The sequence below is a fragment of the Melopsittacus undulatus genome, chromosome 4 (assembly GCF_012275295.1).
Source record: "Melopsittacus undulatus isolate bMelUnd1 chromosome 4, bMelUnd1.mat.Z, whole genome shotgun sequence".
In the NCBI taxonomy this organism is placed as follows: Eukaryota; Metazoa; Chordata; class Aves; order Psittaciformes; family Psittaculidae; genus Melopsittacus; species Melopsittacus undulatus.
Window position 1 is genome coordinate 56,235,124 of NC_047530.1, and position 13,065 is coordinate 56,248,188.

The following is a 13,065-nucleotide window of genomic DNA, read 5'->3' on the forward strand; positions in this document are numbered from 1 at the left end:
AATAAGCAAAAAACAGCATTGCCAAGGAGATGTGCTGCCTAAGTTTTAAGAAATACAAGTCACCAGAACACATATAAACTGGCTACTGGACCTGATTAATCCTCCTATAGGCTCCTGTAAATAAGAATGGTAATGAATGATCACATATTTGGAATATATGCTGTCAGACACAAATTTATTAAAATTCTTTTGCAGGAGAAAAAAATCTCTTTCTTGACGCAGTGTCAGCAGACAGTATTGTGATGTAGTTCTTTCATGGAGATGCAGATATTGTCAGAAAAAAAAATCTTCAGCAGTCTTCAAAGTTTATTAGGACATTGGCTGCACATGAAAAATCTATGTGCTCCACTGATAATGAAAATTAAGCAGAAACACTTCTTTTCAAAAAGGACTCTGACTTGGGAGCTATGTAGATACACCAAAGTTTTAACACACCCATTTTTCCCATACCTTTAAAATCTTTCTCAAAGCAATTTGAATCAAGTGAAAACCAGCAGTATAAAGACACTTGGTGTCATTTTTTACTCCTTTCCACTTACCATTTCCACAAATGTTACTGAAGTCCCTAAGGAGGAGCAACTACTACAATCATACAGGATTAGGAAGGGGAACACACAGAGCACTGTTTTTCCCATATCAATTACATTTCCTTCTACTTTCTCTTTGCCAATAAAGTTAAAGATTTGAAGGTGTTAGGAACAAGAATAATTATATGAATTGACAAATTCTGTATACAGACATCTTTCACCTGACTTCAGAGACTGGTTTTCACAGCACTGCATGTCTCAAAAAAGGATAATATTAATTTTGTTCAAAGCGTTAGTTACTGAAGTATGTTAAGGTTTGTCCATGTCATTTTCATATTACCCAATAACTTAAATTCCATAAGAGAAGCAGGTGTTAGATCCCCTTTTCCTTAAAGTATTCTGCTTTACCACAGATGAATGAAATAGAAGATATACCAAAGGAAGTAACTACTGAGTTTTCGCTCTAAACAAATACAATTCATTCTGATAATACTGAAGATTTTTTTCTCATCATTCAGACTCACAGTAGAATTATTGTATTTGGCAGACACTTTCTGTGAAATGTCTTTATTGGTGCTTTTATGTGTTAGCAAGCACAAAAGAAAAAGTGAGATATATAAAGCTGTATCTTCATTGCAATAAAAATTATTTTTACTCAGGTACAATATTCTAGCACTGTACATATATGGTGGTAAATGAAGAGGCCTCGTCAGTCTAATATGACGTAAAATCTTAGGGGAAGCAAAGTGCTGTATTTCCTTATTTTCCTGTAGCTGGTTTCACACCAGCTCCAAGAAAGAGATATATGGTTGGCTGGCTGTGACTGATACACTTGTATAAAAACTACCTGGGCCGTGTCTCCACTATGGCTGTACCTAGACAAAGGTGTCCTAACATACCTTTTATGATGATAAAATACAAGGATTTTTTAAATCTTTGTATAGAGGACAAAGCCTAATACATGCAATGATACTGGCAGCTTGTATAGTGCTACTTCAAGGACATAATTTCTTCATTATTTGTTTTCTTTACTCATTAAACTGAGGCAACAATTCCTTTTCCTGTGGTACTGAATTATGGCCTGCTCTGCTAGCCCAGAAATAAAAGTAAGTTAAGATAGTCTTTGTATTGATGTGCTGCCTGTCTTGTTTATGATAGAAACGATTTTGGTTTTAGAAGGGAAATGTTCTAAGAAAAGCTTTTATAACAGGTTCAGAAATATAAAAGCCATTTCAGGGTGAGCACATCTCTATCTTTTATTTTGTTAGTCCTTGAAAGGGCTTTTTAAATGTTAACATCTATGACTGCCTTCCCTCAACTGATGCTACCTTCTCAGCAATCCTTCTGTTGACATCTCTTTGTTTGCTCTTAGCTTGTCTCTCCTTTTTCCCAACCCCTTAAAACAAAACTTAGCAAGAGCTTGGAATTGAACTTCTGGCAGACATCAAGCCACTAAAACACAACAAGTGTGTTGCATAAGTCGGATTTCAATAAAAAAAAATTCTTTCTCCACTTCCAGTGATACACAGAATATTTTCAACTCTTCTCTGGGGCAACATCTATATATTGCAGTGACAACTACGAAGCAAATCTGATCAGAAAACAGGAAGCATTGTCAGCTTTAAAATATGCTGGAAGAGATTAAACAGTTTTGAAATGCTAGAGTAATATCCTGTTTCTATTTTAAAGAAATAAAGCTTTCTGCCTAAAACAGAATAAATTTAAACTGTGCACATAAAGTAGGTGCATGTGTACATACGTACTTCTTTTATTTCAGGCCAAAAAAAAAGTCGGTAATTTCCTTGTTAAGCTTTCCTAGAGATACTGGCAGCATTCCCTGTCTCACAGTGATAGCTACTTTGAGTATCATAAGTTCATTAGTAACGATTAAAAATTTTACAGCACTTGAGAAGAGGTTGATCCTATTTTATATGCCAATGTCAGGTAGCATATTATAAATTACAGTAGTCCAATTACACTATAGCAAGTATTTAGCACTTATACATTGCTTTGAATACACACTGCGCAACTCTCAACTAATTCTTAACAGTGGAATGTAGAAATATTGTCCTAATTTCAGTGATAAGAAAGAAAGGTGAGATAATTTGCCACAGGCTACTTAGTCTTGGGTGGATCCAGGACTATAAAAGGGGAAGAGTCAACTACGAATCCATGGCTTCCAAGCCAGAACTGTCCAATATCTTGGTCACCATGTGACAGGTTTATTACTGCAGCATAGTTGGTCACTGCACAGCAAAGACATCCTTATCACATTACACAATGAAAAACATCTTTTGGCTGTCAGACCTAGTTCTACTTTAATCTACCCTAACTCTACACAGAGAGCTAAGCAAAAAATAAAGTCAAATAAAAACCTTCAAACATGAAACAGCTTCTGCAAGATCTATTTAAGCCTCAGCTTTCCCATACTTAGCTTTCCTAAGTTGTTGTCTGCATGAAATTTTTTATAATACAGATTGCTGAGGATAAAAAAAAAGAGAAAATCTTCATTAAGTTTTTCTGGTATTTCCTGTTATAGAGCTGGCGTTCACCTACCCTCAAGCCCCAGCGATGGTTACACAGACTGGAGCTCACTACACAAACAGAGATGTATAGAAAAGTCTAAGACAGAATATAACTGTACATGACAAGTAATAACTTTGGTGCCTTATTTGTCATTTCACCTCAACTCACTCTCACCTTGCTGCTAATTTCTGCTAATTTCTACCAACAAACCTTAACATTCCTCCCTATTGTGCTTTAGCTATATTGATAGACATTAATATAGTTGAGGTCTTATTTCTGCACTGTAACCAGTTTCAGCTTCCTGAAAAAATCTCACTTGTGAACTGAATGTTAATTTCAGGATAGTATCTTCAGAGGGACTATGTCAAAGAAATGTGGAAAATTCACATAAATACTGCTCAGGATCCATATGTATATATCTTTTTTATGTTCTCAAACAGTATCACAGACTGGAGAAGACAAGGTTCCTTCTTAGAAACCCAATATGTCTTGTTCTCCTGTGAATCATTTTATTTCCCAGTTGTTTAAAACAATACAGCAAATATAACACTGAATTCTAGCTTGACAAGATTTTCAGAACTCCTTTCTTATAATTTACTAGTGTTACTGGAATTATATACAGCTCATGAGTCACACATCCTCAGAATTATCTGTAATATAAAGATATCTATAATAAAGATAAGTGAAACCTTTACATAACCAGCCTGCTACTGAGAGACTCCACATTTTTGTTAGCATTTGAACCACTTAATTTTTAAGTTAACCCATGAGTAGATGGATGACATTTAATGCAAGGGATGTATTTGTTTACTAAGGTACCTCTTTTCTGCAAAACCACAGCATTTTTATCCCAAATGAGCACTAAAACAAGGGGGGGGGGGGGGGGGGCGGGGAAGAGAAGGGAGAAGAAGAGGAGAGGAGGAAAGAAAAAAAACTCTAACTAAAATATCATCAGCATATCATTATTCAAAATGCAAACAAAACCAAAATTACCAAACCACATAAGCATTAGCATGTTTCAGTTGCCCTGAAAACAACTTAACAGTAAGCCACAACTATAGACCCAATTCTAATAGCTGATTTAGAGTTCAAGTGCTTGCACATTTTTTCTTTTTTCCAAAGGCAAACCTTCTCAATTTGTCCCATAAGGGAACTTTGTGTAGCCATGAAGCTACAATTTCACACTTGTTTTTATTAAGGAACAGGTCTTTAGGCACAACACCACAGAAACTAATAAAACTTTAACTTAAAAAAAAGGGTGCAATTTTACTGGTATTAGATTACCACAATTTCTACTAAGTCAACAGACTAAAAATGTTCCTAGATACTATTCCAAAAAAAAAAGGTTTTAAATTTATATTACTTTTACAGGCTTTGCATTTTTACTCCCTTTAAGTTAGAAGTAATTTTTAAATACCAAAATATAAATTAATCTACTATTACAGTCATTATGTAATGTGCTATATATTTAAATACATTAAAACGAGATTTAAAGTTTTAAATATGCCATTCTCTTATATTAATGCTCCCATTCGCTCTTCATCATTGCCAAACAATAACTACAGAATATGTAGAAAGCAGGTGTAACAGCTGTGCCTTTCCATTGATTTTACACACTCAAGCAGTGCAACATATGTAAACATGAATTTAAACATCTCTGTCCAAGTGCTCTTCTGTATAAATAATAAAGAAACAATGGTAGCCCACATATGTCTTCAACTCTGAATCTACCTACCCAGGACACCTCTAGATTATTAGACCTGCTGAACGTCTGTGCTCCACCTTCCAGAATATTTTCTTAATCAACTCTTCTTTCAGCCCTACAAAAGAACAATGGGTAACATCTGAATAACAAAACTGGGGGAACCTCTTAAAAAGTATCAAAGTGACTTGTAACAACACATTTTTATCTCTGTAAGGAGGAAACTTACCTAGGAGCAGTTCATTCCCCAAGCACAAAGATTCCTCTCAAAGACAGACCAGAAGCCTAACTAAAAGTCTTATAATAACTTTCCATTTGCTACAGGAGGAGCATAGGAAAACTGCATACAGAAAACTGAAGGTAGCTACTGCAGGTTCTTCCCCAAACTGTCTGAAAGATGAACTCAGCTCTGATCAGCAGCCAGATCACCTCAGCAATAAGCAAGTTAAAGAGCCAGATCTACCACCATCACCCACCCCAAGAGTGGACTCTTCTTCAGCATAAAGAGAAGTTACTTACAAGGAACTGGACACTATTTCTTAATGAGGTGTGTTGGCATCTTTACACTCTGTGTAGATCTATGTGTTACAGCACCTATGTGGTATCTTTTCAATGATCTGTTTGCCCCTAATCACCCTTTGCAGGGTGTGGTCCTCTTGCCTTTGCAAATGACTACACCTGGCATTAGCAGGAACAGCCTACTTCATCCTTCTTTCCCTCTAACCTTCAAAATCCAAAAACATCTAAAAGTTTCCTTGGTGGAACACTGAGCTAGGCAGGTGGGCAGATAAACTTACTGGTTGAAATCTAAAATATTTATCAGTTGTAGTTAAAAAAATCAATAAAAATAAGAATAAAAACTTGTGGTTAGAAGAATATAAGCCAAACAAACCACAAAAACAAAACAAACAAAAAACCCCCACCCAAACAACCCCCCCCCCAGAAAAGCCCCCCACAAACAAAAAGAAGAAAAAACCACAAAAAAACCCAATAATCCAATAACCAGATGCAAAGAAATGCATCTTAGATTGTTGCTACTTAAAAGAAATCTCTTTCAAGCTAACAATTAAGAAGAACTGAAAATTTGGGGCATATTCTGACTACCTATAATGTATGTGCAAAGTACACAAGACTGAGGAAACAAGCACTCGTAATTTATGGGTACTGCTGGGGATGAGAAGTCGATGGCTGAAGTGACTGCTTTTATGCACACAGACAACATGAACATACTGATTGACAGCTACTCAAAAAAGATCTTTTTAAGACACTAACTTTAGCTCTTAGCCTAAACAAGAAAATTGCAAGAATTTGTTTTAAATCAGTTAAGGAGGTTTCAGTGAGACTACATACACTTATGTGTGCTTGTACCTGTTTTCCTCTCCAGCAGTTTAGTTTCTAAGATGCTTAAGCAACCAACTTTAAACTAGTCAGGTTTAAGCAGCAACATGAATCGGCACACACGGTTTCAGCATGTGCACCTTCACCTCCTTCTACAGTTTTATCATGGGGAAAGAGTCACTGTAACTGAGGAAAGAAAACAGAAGGGGCTTTTCTTCATATGAAGGTCACAGCGTGACTGTGTCCATCTTCCAATACAATGGAGGCAAAAACTCCGTAATATTAGTGTTCAATGGCAAACTGCTCAAATTAATCAAATTCTGAAGCAGATGTATGTGAGAAAGTACAAACTTGGGGTCAGTAAGTGAATTTCTGCTGTGTACACGGAATATGTGGAGCTGGGGCTCCAGGCATGACAGTGACAACGAAAGACTAGAGCAACTGAAGGGTTAAGTGGAAACATTTGGGTCTCCATCCCCAGGATTCCACACTGGTCATGAGCTGCCGCTCTCCACACGAGGTGGCAGTGCCGGTCGGCAGGAAGGGAGCCCGTTATTCGGGTGTGCTGGTGAGATTCCTGGTGAGGCTGGAGTTGACGGGACACAGCCGGTTACAAGACGGCCATTGGGAGAGGCGCCTTGAAGTGTGGAAAGCGGCAGGAAGCTTGCTCACGACCGCTACCTGAGTCGCCTACAAGGCGACTGTAACCCAACCTGAAATGTCGGCAGCAGCACACCCAGGCGGGCCCAGCCGCTGCCTCTACGTCCGTCCCATAACAGGGATTACGTCAAGCTTCAAGCCAGCAGCCTCCTGGCCGCGCTCACAGGATGGCAGAAGCACAACCCCCGGGACGGGAGCCCCTTTTACTCCCCTCATTCCCTCAGCGGCATTTCACTCCTGAGGGCAGCTGCGCAGCGCCTGACGCCACATGCAGGCGAAATCTCGGTGACACACTACAACTCCATAGACACCGACAAGGCAACGTCTCTCATTCCCCCCTCTATGCACCCTCCCACAACTGCCCAGCCAGCGCCTCTCTGCAGAGCTAAGGCAGAGACAGCCCCCGCCGCCGCCGAGGCCATTGGGATGGGTAGTCCCCGCCTGCCTCCGCCGTGACGCCATAAGCCTGACGGAAACTACCATTCCCGGCTTGCCCCGCGGCCGCCCCGGCGCTGCCTGAGGGAGCGGCTGCGGCAGGAAGGCGGTAGAGGGGCCTGGTCACCCAGCCGCAGCGATGAGCTCGGCCAGGGAGTCCCAGGGCCACCACGGCCGCAAGCGAGCAGCCTCCCCTGATGTAAATAGGGGCGGCGGGAGGGGGGCGGAGGAGGCGGCGGCTGCTGGGGGGGAAACTGTGGCTGAGCCCCGGTACGGTCCCTGAGCCTTGTGCAGGACGCAGGGAAGGCCGCGGCCTTCTCGGACGCCCTCTTCCTCGCGTTAAAAGCCGTCCGGGGAACAGCGGCACCGGAGGGGCCCCAGGGGAGCCGGGGGCTGAGGGGCTGCCCGGGGCCGTCGGCCCCACTGCGGCGGAGGGGGCGGGCGGGCGCAGTTAGCGTGTGCTCCCGCAGGGCTCCAGGAGCTGGGAGGCGGCGGACCTTGGCAACGAGGAGCGGAAGCAGAAGTTCCTGCGGCTCATGGGTGCTGGGAAGGTGAGGACGATTTCCTGCGCTCCGCGAACGCACGGGAACCCGAGTGGGAGGAGGTCCTCCCCCCCCACAGCGGCTCCGTGGGGTTTTATACTTGTAACGCAACGAAACCTCCTTAAGAGGCTTGCTGCAGGCCGCGGTGCTCTCAGAAGTAAAAGAGAGCACTCAAAGGCAATTCTGCTTTGGGACTCTGCTTTAAGGAGGATTTGGGTTTCGCACCCGCAGCTGTACTTATGTCGGCAGCGGTTTAAGGCAAAACAGGCTTTAAATAGTCTAGTGACTGCCGTGCAGCTTCCTCCCACACCTTCATCCTTTCAGACCAGCTAATAAACTTATTTGTTAACACTTTTGAGAGAATTCTTGTTATAAATCAACAAATCTGTACACTAGGTCTGTAAAATTCTCTTTCATTTGAGGAAAAACAATATAATTGTGCTTTTTCCATCTAAAAATATTTACTATTGCAATTCTACATACCTACAAGAAATATAATTTCACTTGTACTAGCTTATTATGTATATAATTATAGCGTATTTTTGTAAGTTAAAATATTTTACTGTATTAAAGAGGTGAAAGTTATACTTTCTAGGGGACAGGAATATAATGCCCTATTAAAGCATCCCACTACCACTAATCTTAACAATATCTGCTTGGATAGTTAATGCTGCTTGCTATGTAATTCCAGTTCCTGCCTATAGGAACACATTTGCTAATGAACAACTGCTGAGCCGATTAATTAAACAGCACTGTGAAGGTCTTGCATGATATTGTGACCAGCCTAAAAGTGGGATCATTGTGAGCTGCACTGACTGAAGTATTGCATAGTGCCTGCGAAAGAGAGGTCAGAACTGAAATTGACACGTCCAGCATTGTCTAGTGTAATTTTCATATCAGTGGCAAGAAGCAGAACAAAATAGTTTTAGAAATAGAAAAATACCAGCTTTGGGGTGTGGGAAGAGTAAGAAGTAGTTAGTCAGTGGGGTTACGTTTTCAGAAAATTTGAAGGTGAAACAAGTTCATCAAGAGGAGCAGTTGTTAGCTAGTGTAACTTACAGTTCTGCAGTTCATTGTCAAGGTTTGGCAGCAAACCTTTTCCATTCAAGATTTCCAGAATGTTGGCAGAGCTGTCAGTGCACCCTAAAGCTCCAAAACAAACTGCCTTTTCTTTTAGAAAGAACATACTGGCCGCCTTGTTATCGGAGACCACAGATCAACCTCTCACTTCAGGACAGGTCAGTTTATCCAACAGCTGATACAAAGTTGGAAATCTAACCCTTATTTAGGAGCATATCAGTACTTTGAGCTTCATAAATACTGCAGGGAGAGACTTCAGATTTTGTGGCTGGAGTTAAAGACAGTTCAGGCTATGGATTTGTAGAAGTTCCTCGTTTCTTGTTAGATTGCTGACGGTTTCTCTAACTGCTTTCTTGTCTTCTGAAATCCAGGTTCAGCAAAGTATTTGGTGGTCAGTTAAGCTTGTGTACAAGTGCCCTGGAAATCAGCCTATAGGTCCTCAGTTTTGCTCTGCTGTCAAAATAAGAAAGTTTTATTGCTATTGGTACCTAGCAGTATAATTCTTCCTTGTTGTCAGGAATGGATATCGACACCTCTTAAATTGTTGGGCATGGAAAAGAACAGGCTTGATTTCTGCCCCTACCTGATTACCTGTTGGATAGAAAGATCTCTGCCTTAAAGCAGTGAGGTAGAAGGTGAAAAGATCTGCAGGGTCATCTTGGCTGTCAGCAGTAATTTGATGTCATGTAACATATGACCATGGTAACTTCTTATCATACTTGTTTAGGTAGTAAGTAAAAATACATTGAAAGCAGGCTGAGCTTAACTGTTGTGAGAGAAGCTTTGATAAAGCTGTGTAGAATAGCAACTGCCAGAGTTCCAGAAAGCTCCTTTCCCTGATACATTCTAATAGTAATTTTTCAGTTCAAAAATTTATCTATGGGCCAGAACACCAAAAGAAGCCTGCAGATTTGTCCCAGGTTCTCCTGTTTGCTTGTAGAGTGACTGAGAATCACTTCATTAGACCTGAATTTCCTAGAAAGGAGATGATGTTTGCCCTAAGGATCCATAAGAAATCACTACTGCTTTGTCATTAGCAAAAAGTTATGTTTTTTCACAAAAAATCAGAATAGCTTTTTTCTTAACATTTCTGTGTCCATCATACAGTTGCTGTCCTTTTATAATAATGCATAGCTCTAACTTCCAAATGAGGAAATACTAATTTGCAATACAAGCTTTATTTTGTTTTAATTTTACAGAGATAAAAATTGAAAATTAGACTATTACAGACTTGTTGAGGGAAAATTAGAGATTGCTACCCTTTAAAAGAAAAGAGGTTTCTTAATTATTTCAGACCGTATTTTCCCCAGTAAAAATGATTCTTCATTTGCATACTCAAGTAAGTAAAAAGGGCATGTAGAAGTAGCTCATGAAAACCAGTTTTTCTGCTAATTTCTAAAGATGGGAAAAACACACAGATGTAGTAACCACCCCTCATAACTCAGGATCATAAAATACTTTCAGATACATCTCTATACAAGAGTGGTAGTATTGTCCCAACTTCTGTTGCTATATATTGTTCATGGTTTAATCATAGAATCATATGAAGCGAAAGTCAGAAACTTTCCTTGCTGTGACATGTTGGAGCATTGTCAGGAAGTAGAGAGAAGCCGTATTGGTTACATTTACCTGGTTTAGTAGAACATAGAGCCATGCATAGTACATCTCTCTGAATGCATCAGCTGTTAGAAACTTACAAACCCATCTTTGTATCAAAGCAGTTTTGCTTGCACACTGATGTGATTACTTATAAATACGATGGTTTGTATGCAGTAATACTCAGTCCAGTAGTTTAAGATGGCTAAATTTAAACTTTTTTCACAAATATATTGATAAAACTTTGAAAATGTGACTTCTTGTAATTTGATGTCTTTGTTAATTTGAATGAACCATAACCAAAGTACACTGGACAATGCAGGGGAAGAAGACAAGAAAATGAACGAAGAATTGGAGTCTCAGTACCAACAAAGCATGGACAGCACAATGTCTGGACGAAACCGCCGCCATTGTGGACTTGGTTTCAGTGAGGTAGTAAGTTGTTTATTTCCGTAATGATTTGCCTTTCAGGCCACTAAGACAAGATGATACGTGGTTTAAAGATCCATCACTACAACTGCTGGCAAACTGCTGCAGTTTGAGTTAAAAGAGAAACTTACTGCAGGCCCTTTACCCCTAATTGTGTATGTTGTGGTGGCCTGAAAATTATTAACGTTTCTTACTGTTCTGAAAAGTGATACGACGTGTAATGCTCCATGGTAGTCAAGACTGATGAGGACAGAAGATGACAAAGGTATTAAATCAGGGTCTTGCCATGTAATACGTGAGAAAACAGGATAACCATCTGCATCATTGCCGAATGCAAATTAATTGTAGCTGCTTCTTGTGCCACATACCTCTTTGGGCCTGAAACAGAACTGACTATAGAGGTGTCAGACAAGGGGAATGTGCTGCACAGAGTCCTTCAGTGAGCCAGTCTTGTTCTCGCAGGGAATTCCATAGGAGCAAGCAGGAAGCGTGACAAAATCCCAGAGAATCAGGTTATTTGGAACATGTTTTCATTTGCTGATTGGAAGATGCAATAATTGGTTTTTTGCTACCTGTTAACACCAATTACTGCATAAAAATATAGCTGATTTTTCCAGAGGAAGTAAAACCACCTGTGCAATGCTGGGAATTCTTAATATTGCAGCCATGGAGGCTTTGCTTGTTAGGACCATGAACAAAATATAATTTTGGGGATTGTTACTGATAGCAATATCATTGGATTACTTCAGCATTCCTCATGCTGCAGTGTGCAAAACTTAATTTCAGGGATCAGTCACAAATCTGAATTCTTGGTGGTGTAGCTGTTCTTTTGTTTTCTTGATGACAGATGTTCAGGTGTCATATACTGCATATACCAAAGTAAGTATTTACTGAACTGATGTGACCTGAAACTTTTCAAACTCACTTAATGGCGCTTTTAGGATTTCTGCTGTAACTAAATAAGAATGTGGCTGGTGAAGCCATGAGTTTCATGGCAGGTATATGGTTAACCACTTTAGTGGAGCTGCTTTCCATATACCAGTTTGTATGTTAAGGACTTGGGTTTAGTAATAGAGCCCATGTTAGTACTAAAATGAAAGGAGCCATTAAGCAAAACATTCTCACTGTGAAATATTAAAAGCTGCAGTGGAGTTGCCAGGAAATAATGGTTTATCTGTCTTATAATCTGAACTTCCAGTTTCAAGAAAGTGAAGAACAAGAAGAGGCAGTTGGACACTCCTCTGAAGAGAGTTCAGAGGACTCCGAAAGTGGCTCTGAGTCTGAACAAGAGGAGTCTGCAGAAGAGCTACAAGCTGCTGAAAAACATGTTGAGGCTGAGGTTCCAGAAAGCAAAAAGGAAGCAAAAAGCAACTATAAAATGATGTTTGTTAAAGCTAGTGGTTCATAACTGCAGATGTAACAGCTTTGTATTCCAAGTACAGTAAGCCTTATTGTTACAGTGCAAAGTGGAGGACTGCTACAGCACAAACCTTTGTATTATGATTTTAAAAAGACCCCATTAGATGACAAAAGTAGTATTTGCTTTCTGTTGCCATGGATAACATTTTTACGGGCACAGTGATATTACTGGTTTTTGTAAAGCGTACAAAATACTGGATGGCGTAATAAACTTTTTGTTCCTGCTCAATCTCTACAATATTAACTAAACTTTCCCTCCCCTTATTCCATACCAGATAAGGAAACTTCATGTTAATGGTTTCTTAATACCCTAGTCTTGAATTTTTAATTGTTAAGATTACATGTGAATTACTTGTTGTTGCATTAGTTGTAAAATACTGGTATCAGCACCATTCTGTGATGTACTAAAGCTTTAAGCAATGATTTTGTCTATAGATGCTAGTGTTTACAGGGTTAAGAGGAGAAGTCACTCAGTTTCGTGACAGTGTTAATCACTGCATCCACCTGAGGTTTTAACAGCAGTTGCACTGGAGAAGATTTTGTAGAAATGCATAATACAACAGATTGTTCTAAGTACTTCTTTGGCTTTATAAGGAGGAGGATAAGCTGTAGTTCATTATACTTTTAAGTAGAAAAGAGTGAGTTTTGAATTACCATCTCCTGGTTATAACAGCTGTTATGAACAATAACTTGTCATGAAGAAACCAATTTACCTTGAAAGAGAAGATATACTTTGATAATGAAAAAGAGATGCAAAAAATGTAGCTCTTTTAAAAATAGAGAATACAGAATTAAGTACTGAAGTCCTTCC

The 13,065-nt window shown here is 39.7% G+C and overlaps 1 protein-coding gene across 1 annotated transcript; it reads left to right on the forward strand.

Annotated features, from left to right (window-relative positions):
• Positions 1-7,251: 7,251 nt before the first annotated feature.
• Positions 7,252-12,498, forward strand: C4H11orf58 (chromosome 4 C11orf58 homolog). Its single transcript, XM_013130042.2, has 5 exons — positions 7,252-7,387; positions 7,659-7,739; positions 8,908-8,968; positions 10,729-10,838; positions 12,034-12,498. Exons 1-5 carry the CDS (start codon positions 7,328-7,330, stop codon positions 12,241-12,243), a joined length of 522 nt encoding a protein of 173 aa, XP_012985496.1. The 5' UTR covers positions 7,252-7,327; the 3' UTR covers positions 12,244-12,498.
• The last annotated feature ends 567 nt before the right edge of the window (positions 12,499-13,065 follow it).

What these genes read in the sequence shown, in the direction of transcription:
- C4H11orf58 (XM_013130042.2), top strand. Translation starts at nt 7,328, where the DNA reads ATGAGCTCGGCCAGGGAGTCCCAGGGCCACCACGGCCGCAAGCGAGCA. An exon ending in AGCGAGCAGCCTCCCCTGAT is followed by an intron (nt 7,388 to 7,658) that starts GTAAATAGGGGC and finishes GTGCTCCCGCAG; the next exon opens with GGCTCCAGGAGCTGGGAGGC. An exon ending in AACCTCTCACTTCAGGACAG is followed by an intron (nt 8,969 to 10,728) that starts GTCAGTTTATCC and finishes TGGACAATGCAG; the next exon opens with GGGAAGAAGACAAGAAAATG.